Source organism: Micromys minutus, assembly GCF_963924665.1.
Source record: "Micromys minutus genome assembly, chromosome: 1".
NCBI lineage: Eukaryota > Metazoa > Chordata > Mammalia > Rodentia > Muridae > Micromys > Micromys minutus.
The window spans coordinates 90,838,567-90,853,870 of record NC_137969.1 but is presented as its reverse complement, the minus strand read 5'-3'; the positions used below and the strand labels follow the sequence as shown (position 1 = coordinate 90,853,870).

Genomic DNA, 15,304 nt, shown 5'->3' with positions numbered 1-15,304 from the left:
AGCACTGGCCCTATGGTATAGTATTGTTAGTATTATCTCACGTGTATCTCAGCCGAAAGTTTGGTCTGACCTCTCAAGGTTTCAAACACCAAGCTGAAGAATACTGTTTTCCCCCTGTTGTAAACTGTTGACTGCATATGACTTCCAAAGACAGTGAATGTTTCATCGGCAACTGCAGAGCTGGAGAGTACTGCCCTTCTCCAGGCTGCATGACCAGAGCACCAAAGGTGTGGTATCGGCCCTTTCCAAAGCCACACAGCACTGGCAGCCTACAGATACCAGCCCACGCATCTATCTCTCTGTGCTTCTGGACTACTCTGCTGATCCACTGGGTGTCAGGATTTCTTTTGATAGGTTTATGGAATGGATCAATTAAGACTTCAGGGAAGCTAGTGGGTCAACACCATAATGGAAAGATTTGCCCACGTTACACCCTTAGGAACTGTGCAAACCCTGTACATGACATATGCTTGCTTGGTCTTGTATCCTAGTCTGTGAGCTATATCAGGCTGGATGGGGTGGGAAACCCTGTGGAGCACAGAGTTGCTGGTATTGCCATCAGTGGACAGAGAAGAAAGTACATCAAGTCAGACTGCTGCTTCTTCTGTGGCTGCTGCATGTATCTGTGTGCTCGGATCCTGGCTCACACAATGGCTGCTGCCAGATGGAAAGGGGACACTGATAAGGTGAGCAGCCCAGTCTTTAAGCTTCTTCATCATCTCACTAAAGCCAATGTGGAAAACCCAAGCACAATCAAGTCTTTCAACTTTTTCCTTTCTAGTGTTGTGTTTAATAACAAATATTTAAGAGGGCAGGCATAATCTGTAATAAGAAAAATTTTATAAACCATATCCCCAGTTACTGCTGCTCATTTACTTGAAATCTAAAGCAACATCTCATATAGGATTCATGCTACAAATAATAGAACAAGCACAGTATCATAGCAACCCAGCACCACCACTCAGCAGCATGCCGAGGATGTGGTCCAGAATTCTAATTTAAGAGACTGACACAGGATATAGGACATGTAGCTTATGGCAATACCCAAGAACCTTATAACTGAGAGCCTAAACTAGCTTTTATCTAAAACTAAAGATTAGCTACAGTAAGGAAGTGATGGGATAATTTATTTATTAACAATGACCCGGCGCTATCACTAACCATGACTTAGTTAAGAGTGTGATTTCATTTCAACTGGAAACTAAGAAGGTATAGGCAGTGCACCCAAGGAAATGTCAACAGGAACATTATCAGTCTGATATTTTAATATATAAGCGATTATTAAGGGAAACCACTGGGGTACTGCCTAAACTTAACAACAGCTTTAATTAACCATTCAAATATAACTATCTATAGCTACTATTTAGAACAATTAAAGGATAGTGGTTAGTTTTTATTCCAAAATATTAACTATCAGCTAGAAAGTGTTTATAATCTCAGTATTTTGATGGCTTAGGCAGGAGAACTGAGAGCTCCAGGCTATCCTGGGCTACATAACCCAATCAAGAAAGGGAAGGGAGGAGAGGGGGAAGCTAATTACAGATTACCTCACTTCCCTTAAAGCAGTGAGAACAGGGAACAAGGGTGGTGTGATGGTTTGCATATGCTTGGCCCAGGGAGTGGCACTATTAGAAGGTGTGGCCTCGTTTGAGGAAGTGTGTCACTCTGGAGGTGGGTTGGGAGACACTCCTAGCTGCCTGAGTCTGTTCCTGGCTTCCTTCAGATGAAGATATAAGACTCTCAGCTCCTGCACCATGCCTGCCTGGATCCTGCCATGCTCTCACCTTAATGATAATGGACTGAACCCCTGAACCTGTAAGCCAGCCCCAATTAAATGTTGTCATTTATAAGACTTGCCTTGGTCATGGTGTCTGTTCACAGCAGTAAAATCCTATGACAGATGATATGTTATACAGAGTCCTGGCTGTGGAAATGAATGGGCATGCTGCTGACAACTGTTCCTTGGGAGAAACAATGTAAAACTTGTGTCTTCTCCTTAATCCATTTGAATATGGAACCTGCCACTCATTAAACAAGAGTCTGTGAGACTATTAAGGAACCAGAAATGTTCAGTAGATCTTTATATATCAAGTGGAAGGCTAAGGAAACAAACTACAGTGCTCACTTTAATGCCTGGGAGGAACACCATCTTGTGTTAATGCCTACAAAACCCTAAAGAAACACCCACCACTTCCTGAGAACTTTACCTTTTTCAACAGGTGCTCAAGTCTATGGCAGGACCACAGCTCCGTACCCACTTCAGGCCCTTCCCCATCACAGGCTGGCTCTGTAAGAGGGTTTGGGAGCAGTACCCTTAGGATACTTTCTGGGGCAATGATGGATTTAATTAGATTTTCTAATAGATCTATGTATAAACTCCTAAAACAAGACTCTTAGAAACGATATTCACAGTGTTCCTGCTTCTTATCTAATCTTCAAAACTACAAATAAATAAATAAGAAGCTATTTCTGAGCCAGAGAGATAGGCCAGAAGGTGAAGACACTCACCAGTATGACAACCTGCAGTGAATCCTTAGAACCCATGTAGAAGGGCTAACTCTTACAAGTTGCCCTTTAACCTCTATACGTGTGCCAAGGCATGCCTATGTGAGTACACATACATGCATGGAAACACATATACTAATAAGGAAATAAAAATATTTTAAAAGAAAACTTCCTTTTGGTCTGTGAAATTTATTTATCTTTTAACAGTTACTTACTTTAGACTGAGCATGTGTTCCTAGGGCAAAAGGCAGAAGTGGGAATCAGGGAACAGCTACAAATAGAGGTCACTGGGCTGGGCATCAATCACTTGCCCACGGAACCATCTCCACGGCCTTAGTATGTGGAATTTATCACCAAGGATTCAAATGACCCAATTCACTGTTTCTAGAAATAAATAATTTATTCAGAATCAAATTGTTTTCTTTTCCTTCAGAAAAGTTGGGATGTTTATAATATTCTATAAAGTCAAAGCATGAGGTGAACAGACTCGGCCTACTCTCTTACTGGTCTCACTGACCACAAAGTATGAGAGGGAAGTTTTGTTTTTACAATCTATGAGCTCTTCTATTAAAAAAAAAAAAAAAAAAAAAAAGCCACATGAAGAAATGAGGTAGTTAAGAATGATCTTTCTCACTTCGTACTCTTTAAACGTGTTTACTTCAAAAAACAATGAAACTGAGACTCATTTATGACTCACACCAAGTATTATATCCTAAAATAGTCATTACTGCTCTAGAACTAAACACAAGTTTCTGAGTGTGTGCGGGGTTATTCAGGTGATCACAGACACACCAGATATCAGCCACACCAAACACCAGCTCCATGCCTGGCTGTCCCAGAGCTGGAGCAGCTAAGGAAAGCTCAGATACTGTCCCCTCTCCCACTAGATAAGCAGACTTTGCCAGCAAAGAAACAGGACTGGAGACTAACCGAGAAGCATGCCATGGTTCCATCTGCTATGTCAGGCATTCTTACATTCAAGTTAAGGCTTGTCCACTAGCTACAGGCACAAATGCATCTGGAATACTGCTTAAAGAGATGCTATATAATTGTTCAGTTTCATCCCCTCTAGAAACTTCAGGAGACTAAAATTAGTGAAATGTCTGATGGATTTCCCTAATTAAGTCCATATGCAAGTCTCAGTTCTTGGACCACTTTATTTCCTGTTTTCAAACTGGGGTGAACCAGTGGGAAAGAGCACTGTGCTAATGTAGCCACGGAGTAAGAATGCTCTTATATACTACACACAGCATCTCCAAAAGACAGGTAAAGCCTCAGTTCCTGGCAGTCTGGAACAACATGTTCAAGCTACCCCTTGCAGTGGCTGAGCGACTGGTGACTCCAATGGTAAATCTCACAGTGTCACAAATGTGCTGCACCGCTGATAGTCATCTTACTATCAGGACTCATTCATAAAACCAGCAGCTTCCATGAAAATCTCTCAACCCTAAGTCTTTTTCTTGAACAGAAAGAATTAGCAACCGGGAAGATCAAACTGTAAATGAGCGCCAAAGAATACAATCTAACCCAGGGTTGCTTTGGTTTTATCTACGGTATGTCTATAAAATGGTAAGACTGTTGGTCTACCTACATTGCTCAGTTACTGTGGTGGTTTGAATGAGAATGGCCCCCCACAGACTCACATGTTGGAATATCTGGTCCCTAGCTGGTGGAACCATCTGAGAAGGACTGGGAGGTATGACCCTGTTGAAGGACTATGTCACTGGGCTTGGTTGGCCTTTGAGTTTCAAAAGCCCATGTTATTCCCAGATAGTTCTCTCTCTTCTGTCTGTCTGTCTATCTCCTACTTGCATATATGATTCAAGCTCTAAGCTACGGCTCCAGCCTGGGTGCTGCCATGTTCACAGACATATTATAGCTATGCACTTTTAATTCTCTGGAACCATAAATTCCCGGTAAACTCTTCCTGCTGTAAGTTGCCTTGTTCATCCTGTCTCTTCACAGCAATAGGAAAACTAAGGTTGTTTGTTACAAAACATAAAATTCTAGCTATTATATGATATAAAACAGTTTTCTTTAAATGGACTCAGTGATAGCATTTGCTTCATCACTGCACTCAGTAAGCAGCATGCAGCTCTAAATGCTGTATAGGAAGACACAGGGATCAGAACTCAGAGCGTTCTGTCTAAAGGCACAAAGCAGACAACTCACCCTTCTCCCAGCACGAACTAAGGAGATCCTGCACTCGCATACAAGGATCATCAGTGGCCAGCCAATCTAACTATGACAAGTCTTTCATCAGCAAATCTGGGAGTCTTAGCAGGCTACCAAAGATAAAATAACAAATGCAATTATGTTTACTAGTCACAGAAATGCTCAAAGGACACTGTTTGATTCATATATATATAGAGAGGGGGGGGGAGAGGGAGAGAGAGAAGGGTGTGTGTGTGTGTGTGTGTGTGTGTGCACGCGCGCTGGTAAGATGTCTCAGTGGTAAAGGCACTTTTCTCCACACCTGATGACCTGCGTTGCATCCTGAGAATGGTAGAGAACTAAATCCTCCAGCTTGTCCTCTGACCTTCAATACATGCACGAGTGTGCACACATATATGTGTACCAACAAAGACTCAAAGGTCTTTTTGTTATTTAGAACTGTATTTTCAAAAAAGGATCTCAAATGTAACGCCTACAAAATAAAACGGGCTCTTCCCTCCTTACTTGGTCCCTTTCCCAGCATCCTCCTCAGCAAGGCTGTGTACCCTGTATCCAGATAAACACACCTCGAGATGACGACTGGTCCTCCACTTTCTACCTTTGCCCACTGCAAACAATTAACACGTCCTATGTATAGGTACTTCAAACAAACCTCCTCCCATTTCTGCAGCTTCCATTCTGGATGGAACTGTAGCATGCCTCAACCAGCCTATTAACACACACACCACACACCAGCCCTTCCCTTCCTTTGATGAGCTGTTCTGGCTCAAGCCATTTTACCCTCTGTAGCTACACCACATATCAAGTTTTTTCTTCTACATGTATGTGTTTTGCCTGCACGTGTGTCTGTACACCACATGTGTGTGCCTGGTGCCTATGGAGGCTAAGAGTGTGACAGATTCTCTGGAACTAGGGATAAGAACTTGCTGGGATATAAACCCAGGTCCTCTGGAAGAGCAGCTAGTAATCTTAATCACTGCACCATGTCTGTAAGCCCATATTTAAGTGATTGACTAGATAGATAGATAGATAGATAGATAGGAATAAATGCACCTCCCCCAACTATCTAAAAGCTATCTTTCCTTATTGGCTATATTTCTACAATTCCCACATAACCTATACCCTACAGATATCTTGCTTCCAGTCTATCAAGCCTCTGAAATACCCCTAAAAACAAATGATGCTGGCAGGAAGACTGCCAAAACCACAGGCTGCTCCGTTCTACCTACCCAGTTATTAAGACTTGTTTGCCTTGATGCCCTGGCCCATGTGCACTGCCTCTCTTGTCTCTAGATATTGGTGTGCTCTGGCCTCTTCTCGCGCTACAGATCTCTACTGAGCGGCTGCTTCAACTTCCATTGCTACAAATGTCACAGATTTTTTTTTACAAATAAAAACTCCCAAGTTACCACCATAGGCCCGTGTATTCAGCTCTGGGCACAAACTAACTTTTTAACAGTCAGCCTCACTTCAGTTTCCCACAGGTACGTCAACTTATCCCACAAACGAATAATTACTTTTTGAAGCCTAGCATGGTGGCTCATACCTGTAATTTCAGCACTTGCAATGCTGAGGCAGATCACCATGAGCCTGCACTACAGGATGATTCTATCTCGAAAGAAAGAAAGGAGGAAAGAAGAAAGGAAGGAAGGAAGGAAGGAAGGAAGGAAGGAAAGGAGGGACGGAGGGAGAAAGGGAGGGAGGGAGGGAGGAAGAAAGGAAGGAAGGAAAGAAAGAATACACTACCAACAGAGATGTTATTTTCCTCCAAATTTGATTTGTCTTTCAATGTTTCTGCTGGGAGGTGGTGAATCCCTGCAATCACTCAGGCTAAGTAAAGCAAGATTGCTGAGTCTGAAGCTACCCTGCGCTACCTATTGACAAACTGCTACTATATACCTGGTTGCTCAAGTAAAACCAGTATCATTCTTGACTTCTTTTCACCAAGTCCTCTGGAATTCTAATGACAGTCAGGTATAATGGCAGTGTGATGCCTGTACCTGTTCTTTAACATACAACAGCAAGCAAAGCCAAGGTCCTAACCGCTGCTTCAGTGCTTTTTCTAACCACACAAGTCTGGCAATCTTTACATATGCTGTGTTCAGCTGTGGGTCCACACGTACTGTCAGGGGTAGGTCTCAGACACCATCTTTCTTTGCCTAACTAACGTCGTCTAGCTTTTAGGTCTCAGTTGATCTCTCTCCTCAGGAAAGTTTTTCCTCTTCTTCCACAACAAAATTATGCTGTGTCTCTCTCACACTTCCTGACATCACAAAATGCAGCAAACTCCTCCCTCTCTTCAGAGACTCTGTAGGTTGATGTCAAGGTGATAAATGATTAGACAGTAGAGAGGTAGACAGAAGAAGAGGCTGTAGGTAGAGATTGAGAGGAAGCAAGATGGAGGCTGATGTGAATGTTTCTCTCGGTGTATCTCTAGATCGATAAGGTTATTATTTCTAAGGGTTTCTATGGGTCTATTTATCTCATCTAAATGGGCAATTTATATCTTTTTACATTGGTTGTAAGCTTATTGTATAGAGAGTTTGTGGATTGAGAATTTAACATATAAACCTGTTGGATAAGTCAATGGTTGTGGAGTCATGTTTTTATCAGGTGGCAGAGTGAACTGGGATAAAAGGTTGCCAACTATTTAATATCTACCCCAACAACTCTCTGATGAAATGACTAGAATGCCATTTATTCAGAGTAAGAGTGAAATCAATTCCCAAAGGAGGCTTGATGACCTCAGAGGCCTCCTGTTCAGTACTTAGCTATTCCAGGGGAAGTGTGATTCCCAAGAACTCCCTTGCATTCAGTGTCCAAGTCAGAAATAGGTTCTCTTAGATCATGTAAACCTACCATAGTCAGCAAACTACAAATGACAGGCCTGACCAAATAAAACCTAGTAAGTTTCTTTACAGAAATGTGAATCAAAATAAGATTTCTAAAAATTTTCATTACTCAAAACGCTCACAGAAACAAATTACTTCAGCAAAGATTTAAAAGTCTTGAAACTGCTTAGTATTCAGTTATCCTGCTCAGACAAGTCTATTTTACATAAACCCAGACTGTCGTGTCAAACTTTCTCCAATTAGGGTTTTTGTCATGCAATAATGCTCTAAAAGTAATTACAGATCTTAAATCTGTTTCTTTTATTTCCTTCAAGGACATCCTCATAAGTTAAGACTGCACCTCAAATTTAGAAATTAATATAAACTAGCAGGACAAAATCATGCAGGCCCATAATCCCATCACTTGAGAGGAAAAAGGATCATGAGTACAAGGCCAGTCTGGACTACAGAAGTGAGTCTAGGGTCAGTCCAGAATATACAGTTAGATCTTACCACAAAAAAAAAAAAAAAAAAAAAGACAAAAAATGTAAATTATAAATACAAACTATTTCAGATTATCTGATTTTAAATACTAAAGCCTGTATCTGAGTTAACCCTGTGTTACTTTTCCACACAACTGTACACAACTGCTTTCCTAGAACAATCAGTGTTGGGCCACATATATCAGATGCAAAGGCGGGAACCTCTTCAGCAGCACACACACTTCAGACCAAGCCAGAGCCTTCCTTACTCTATTACCTAAGTACTAGGAATCAGATTCATTTACTTAGCCTGACTGTTTTAGTCACAAATATGGTAAAATACAAAGCAAACAAGCAAAAGAATAGATCTCATAGTCAATATTGAACAGTCTGGAAAAAACGCTATCAATTCGGGAAGATAGGTACCTAAAAGACAACCAATGGAAATTTTATCAAAATAGTGACTGTGTCTATCTGACATTTATTATACTCTACTTGGTACTATGTGTTTTGAAAAAAAATGACATCTACTTTTGCAAAATAAAATTTACCATCTCATTCTAGAGAGCACACTACTACATATCAACTGAACATCCATCCACAACAAATCAACAAATGGTTGTATTATCCAGGGTTGTTAACAGAAAGGACTGGGAAAATGGACTAAACTAGGAAAACGGACTATAAGCAGCTCCAGAGGCTCCCTGCTACCTTTCACAAAAAGCCATGGGCAACATCAACATGAAAAACTCTAGATGAAAACATTTGATAAAAAAATAAATATAAGACATGACCCAAAGCAGTTAAATTCAACAGTTCACTTTCGAATTAGTTTTTTGTTTGTTTTTTTTTTGTTTTGTTTTGTTTTGTTTTTTTAAGATAAGTCTACTGTACGATCTTAGCTGGCATGGAATTTGCTATGTAAACCAGGATGGCATCATACCCTGAGATCTGCTTGACTCCAGTGACCAGAAAAAAGCGTGTGTGCCACCATTACATTTCATTTACATATCCAGTAGAAATATTAGGCTAAGCTCTTCAAGAAATAGAAGACATCAGATTGAAGCCAACAGTTTGATACTCCATCATCACCAGTGACCCCCCCAAAAAATGAGATTAAAGTTAAACCAACCTCTATCGTGTTCCCAAATGTTGTCCATTCAATCTCTGCTCAAAACAACAAAAATAAACAAGCAAAAACCTGATCACTTGGCACTGAATGACAACAGCTGGGCTTTCATATAAAACAAGACCCAACAATTATCTCATATGAAAGCTCAGAACAGCACCGGTTAGCCAGCCATAGAGGGCAGCAGAGTTAAGGGAGTGAATTGTAAATGCCAGAGGGTGAAGTGAGGGCAGGAAAAGTTGAGCTGAGAGTAAGGAACCATGAGTGTCGGAGAGAAAGACAAAGCTTCAATTAATGACTTAATCCAGCAGATGCCTAACACCATATTAGTGATGCTCAGCCCCTAACTCCACAAGACGATCACCCTGGAAGTTTTAAAAAATAAACATGCCCAGATTCCACCTTAGACCAATTAAACTCTGAGGAATGTGGGCCAGGTGTGGACATTTTTTAAAGCTTTTCAAGTGCCTAAGGAGAACTATACTGTGTAACAGGGAATCCTCAACACCTAGACTCTACCCCATATGCTACAATGTTAAAAGCCAAAATGGAAAACAAAGCAAAGCACAAAACCTATTATTTCCCAAATTATTAGTTTGTAGCTAAACCTTTGACTCTAAAATTCAAAGGGGCAATAATAACCTAAATACAATCATCACAGTGCCTTTATCAAGGAGAACATTATTCCTACAGGTGAAAACGGCGAGTTCCTAGGGGTTAAACAGCTAGCCCCAAGCATCTGTGAGTCATTACTGAAGCAGGGAGACAATTCAAATCTGCTATTATAGGCCTCAACAATTTGCTAGATATATTTTCCTACATTATCACTTTACTCAATTAGATGCTTCCAAAAATAATCCAAATTTAAATTAAGAAAGATGACCAAAAAATGAGGGGGTGGGGGTATAATCGTAAATAGGAATTCTGAAGATGTTAGCAAGGAGAAAAGATTTCTTCCTGTGAGAACTAGCACTAGACACAATATTTAGTAATTTCTTTAAGTATATTCTTAAACAGTAAAAAAAAAGTTTTTAATTTTATCTTGCAGATGGGATATGACAAGTCAGAAAACTGTTCCAAAATAACTAAAATGTTATAGCCCTTATTCAGATGAATTTCTTTAATATTTTCCCTATTCACAAAGTGTTGTTTGGATGAATAACTTGTGAATATCCATGAACCTTAACCATTAGATGAGTAGCAGTTGTAGTGGTATCCCTCCCCAAACCAAGACAACTAAAAAAAAAACAAAAACAAAAACAAAAACAAAAACAAACCAATCCTGTCACAATTCACTGAGAAGACCACATACCTCAACAGAACAAGCACTTACATTTCCTCCTAACTCTAAGCTGGCTACTGCAAGCCACTTCAGTCAGCGTTAACGTTCCAGCCTCAGTACTTAAGAGATCAAAAATGAATCTGAATGGTTCTCCGAAAGTTTTTTTAACCTCGTCTTTTTTAAAAATTCGTTTCCTCGTTTATTTGTTTATTTATTTGTGTATGGATGCGAGTCTGTGAACCACTTGTGTGCCTGGTGGTGTCACAGGTCAGAGGGCTCTGGATGCCCTGGAACTGTTTTTACAGATGGCTGGGATCAGAACCTACATCCTCTGGAAGAGCCAGTGCTCTTAACCACTGAACCATCTTTCCAGACCCTTGTTATCTCAAGAAGAGTTCAGTCTCACACTCAGTTTCTGTCCCTTGCTGTTTACTAAGAGAAATGTGTCTGTATGGTCATAATGACACTGATTCCTTTTCTTGGTAATAAATTATTTCCACAAGCTGGACATATGGACCCCCGAGGTTTAAAGTATGTATTATTCCCAGAGAACTAGAGTTCAATTCCCAGCACCTAAGTTAGAGCAGTTCACACCACCTGTAAGGCCAGCTCCAGGGCATCCACCAGCCCTGGGTTCCACAGACAACAGTACTCGTGTACACAATTAAAAGTAATACTCCAGAAAAGCTCTTATTTAAGTACTATTAACAGTTCTTCATTTAAAAATATTTTAATCTGTATTTCAAACACAAGAGAATAGAAGCTAGCTCTGTTTGCCTATTTCCAGGCACTTAAATTATTTCATTTAATCCCTCCAATTCTAGGAGACAGTATTATTCCCACTTTCCAGATAAGGAAAATAACTCAGAAAGATCAAAAACGTACTTTCCATCCTGACTACCCCTACTGGCCAAACTTTCTCAACTACACTACTTCAAGTTTATGTAACATGGGTTTACAGCAGAACTACTGGTATTTGACCAGAGTCCCAAAGTCAGACACCACTGAGATAATCACAGGTCCGAAACTAACCTGTTTAACACCACCCCCCAAAGATATTTGTGAAAATACACTGGGCCCCAGACGTCACCTAACAGCATAATAGCATTACCGTGGTAGGTTGAAAAGGCAGTTGTCAAAGGCAATATGTTTCAAAGACAACATGTATATACATGTAAAGAACCAGCTATTTTACCAAGCCAATCCTTCCAGAAATTAAACCGAAGCAGGCAAAACACACCGAAAGACTACCTTTTTAAAATAACAAGTTCCCTAGTTGTTCACTATCAAATAACAAGTTTTAGGTGGAAAAATGACAACCTACACGAACATGAATTTCAAGGCCAGAAACAGAGATTCGCACACACTGATCCTGGTTTTGTTTTCTAGTGTCCGGCTCTTGGAGGGACTTACCATCTACTTTAGCATTTCCAGCGTGGATTAAAAAAAAAAAAAAAAATCACACAATCTACTCACCTGCAGGATTCTGCAAAAATAAACTGAAAAGGTTGGACTGTTTTGTTAATCCTTACTCAAAGTCTGCTTTTAAGAAAACTACTTGGCACCTTTCCAGTTTAGACCCATGTGGACAAAAGTTTAAGCAAGCAGGTTGGTTGTTATAAAATACTTGAAAGATCTTGGAAGTCCACGGATATCTGAATCACAACAAGATTGTATTTCAGAGCAGTAAGAAAAATTCTCTTTTATACGAAAGGGTTTTCTGCTGTTGTTTTTGTAAAGCCCACAAATGGGGGAAAAATACTACTGACAGAAAAAACCCACAACACAGTGGTATCAAGAGCACTGCCAAAGCACCAAGTAAAACAACTCAATTAAAAAAAAAAGATTCACTTTTGAAGCATTTTGACAACTGGATTTAAAGCAGCTTTTCTACTGAGGGTTTTATTTTCAAGTGAAAAGTTTTACTTCCTCAATTAAATCTGCTTCAGTTTATCATGAATAATATCTTATGAGGAACACTATACATGCAAATGCCTAAAATTAGCCTACGGTTTCAACATTTTTCTACCACTAACCAAATTCCATACATAAAAATATTGGAGGTATCTGCTACATCTTCAACCAAACATCATGTAACTTTGAATCTGATTACTGGTTCTGTGAATTTCTGTCAGTCTCAAAAGGCCAAATCTATTACAGAGGCATCACTTGAGACTAACCAGATGTTTAAAATTCAATTACTAGATCAGAAGAACTAAGAAGTACAACACCAAGAAGAAAACCAAGTCAGCAAATTAGATACATAAGAAATATGCTAGTATCAGGACTTTGACCTAAAATTAACACGATAAACTAATAAAAAAACAACCAAAGGATAAAATAACTCTTAAGTATAAAAGTGTAAGGCTCTGAGTAGCAATTCACTAACCTAACAGGCAGGACAGGGTTATTGGATGGCTATGGCTGCACTCCACTGACTGTACTGTGTCAGCTTCAACAATTCTAGTATGTTAAAGAACAGTCAAGCAACAGCTGAGCCAGCGCACACCAAACATACATAAACTACTTTCAAAAGTCCCTGTGCTTCTACTTGTGGTACGTCTTTGACTCAGAAACACCCCAAGAGGCAGATGTAGAGTCTAAATGGGGTTGCAAGGTGTTGCTAGTCAACTGTTGATTTGATCTAGGGTTTTCTTTACACTCCTTGCCAAACTAAGTCAGGATTCATAGACTCAAAGACAAATCTCAACCACATTGGCCTTGAAAGGGATGCCCGATCTTTGTCAAACGAACTGAAAAAATCTGCTGATCATTTATCTATTTTGGCAAGAGCCTTTCATTTCTTGGTCTTGTAAATCATTCTCTAGGTTTCTATCAGAAGAATTCCTTAATGTCTAGGAACATAATCATCTTTTTCCACTAATGGCATCTAGCTCACAAAAAGCAAAGATGTAAAATTGGTAAATCAAAAGCCAGTGATTCTCAAAAAATAAAGAACACCAGTAAACAACTCACGGAAAGCCTCCAAACCTGGTGGGAAGAGTATGTGAGCCAAAAGGAGTGCCAAGCACTCCTGCGAGGCATTAGGCACGGATACCAATTTGAATTACTTACAAAACCTTAACAAAAGTCCTTGGAAGCACAGCCGTGCGAACCAAGTTCCCGTTCCACTGCAAAGAAATACTATCCCTTCATAACCACTCCAAAGACAATCGAGGTCTTCTACGGAATAACATTTACGTCTAAGACTGTACGATCTGTCACTTGGTCCTGGTTTTAATCTAGTTTTGTCTAAAGGCCAGCTAACTCGGCAGCAGTTTGTTCGGACCCTGGATGTGGCGACCGAGGGACAAGTAGAGAAAGTGAAGAACTAGCTAAGCGTCGAGAAAACTAGAGCTGAGGCTCAGGGAAGTAGGGAGTAGAAGAACTGGACTAGGAAAGGGAGCGCAGGTACCTGGGGACCCTGGAGTCGCCAAGGCAGGGCAGGTGGGGCAAGCAAGCAGGTGGGAAAGAGAGTGGGGCTCGCCCTGGGAGCACGGACCAGGGGTGGCCAAGGTTACCTTTGAGCTGGGGCAGGGGGTGCAGCTCCGCCTGGCTGCCCTGGCTGCGGAACTGCGACGAGCCCTGAGAGCGCTTCTGCCTCTGCGCCTTGCGCACCGATTTCCGGGTGAAGCCGTCCACTTTCTCCGAGGCCGAGATGGCGGCGCAGGCAACTGGTGCGGGCGGCGACGGCGACGACATCTCGGCGACCCGGGCGCTCGGCGCCTCCCTCGGCGGCTGGCCCGGGAAATCGGCGGGGGACGGGCACGGCGAGCCTGCGCCCCTGCGCCCCGGGTCCCGGCCGCGCCGCCCTCGCGCTCCGCGAGCTGCTCCTCACCCGACAGCGCCTCACAGCCGCATCCCCGAGCCGCGCGGCCACCTCCCGGGGCTGGCGGAGGGGAGGGCGGGGGCGCGCGGGCCGCACAAGTTGCTGACGCCCGGCGCCGAGGGCGGGCGGAGGCGAGCCCGAAGTTTGGACGGCTGGGGCGAGCGCGCGGGTGCGGACGCCGGGCGCGCCTCGCGGCCCCTTAGCGCGCGGAGTCCCGGCAGGTCCTCAGCGGCTGCTGCCCGCGCCGTCCGCCCGGCCGGGAGCCTCCTCCCGGGGCGCTTCCATCGCGGGTCCGCGCGAGCCGCCGCCGAGCGCTCGTCCTCCTGTCAGCGTTGGCCCCTCATCGCCCGGGGCGGCCACCCGCGCCCCGAGCCTTGAAGCGTCGCCCTCGCTCAGCCTCCAGTGCCCACCGGCCGCCCACGGAGCACGCCCAGGGGAGCAACTGCTACAACTTGAGAGGGCGGCTGGTACGGGCGAGGGGGGACTCGGGGCGCGTGCGTGCGCGCTCCCGCAGCCCGGGGGAGGACCTCGCGGGGGGTGGAGGGAGGAGTTTGACTGACAACTTCCGCGGGGTTCCACTAGCCTCCCGAATCTCCGGAGGGGGCCGGGGCGGGAAAGCATGCCAGTTCCCTCGGCCAATCGCTGGTCTAAGCGGCAGACGGGGAGGGGGCGTGGTCTCCCGGATGTCTATCAAGAGTTCATAGCTGGGTGGGAGGGAGGGAGGGGACAATGTGACCGACGCGGGACACAACCAATCGCAAGTAAAGGCAGTGAGCGGGGTGCCTTGTGCGTCACAACTGTAAAGGAAAGATCTCGGGAGGGAGAAAGGGGGAACACGGCGCCGCGGTTGGCTTTCGTGTACGCCTGCGTCCAGGCTCGAGTCGTTCTCCAGACAGCGTGTGAGAGGGAACTACACAGGCAGCCCAAAAAGCAGAAGAGTGACTTAAAGCGAGGGCCGGGCGCCCAAGAACGCCAAGCTTTGCGTCAGCGGAACGGGGGCGGGGCCAAGGTTACGTCAGAGCGGCGTGATTGACAGGCGAAGGAGCCCCAGGAGAGGAATGAGCTCGTCCA

At 43.2% G+C, this 15,304-nt stretch overlaps 1 protein-coding gene across 1 annotated transcript in view; it reads right to left on the bottom strand.

The window, feature by feature from the left end:
• Nucleotides 1-14,771, bottom strand: part of PPP2R5A (protein phosphatase 2 regulatory subunit B'alpha) — a 43,234-nt gene extending 28,463 nt beyond the window's left edge. The window contains exon 1 of the mRNA XM_080927559.1: nucleotides 13,926-14,771. Within this exon, the coding sequence (XP_080783685.1) occupies nucleotides 13,926-14,106 (181 nt within the window). The 5' untranslated portion in view covers nucleotides 14,107-14,771. The remainder of the gene's footprint in view (nucleotides 1-13,925) is intronic.
• Nucleotides 14,772-15,304: the final 533 nt, after the last annotated feature.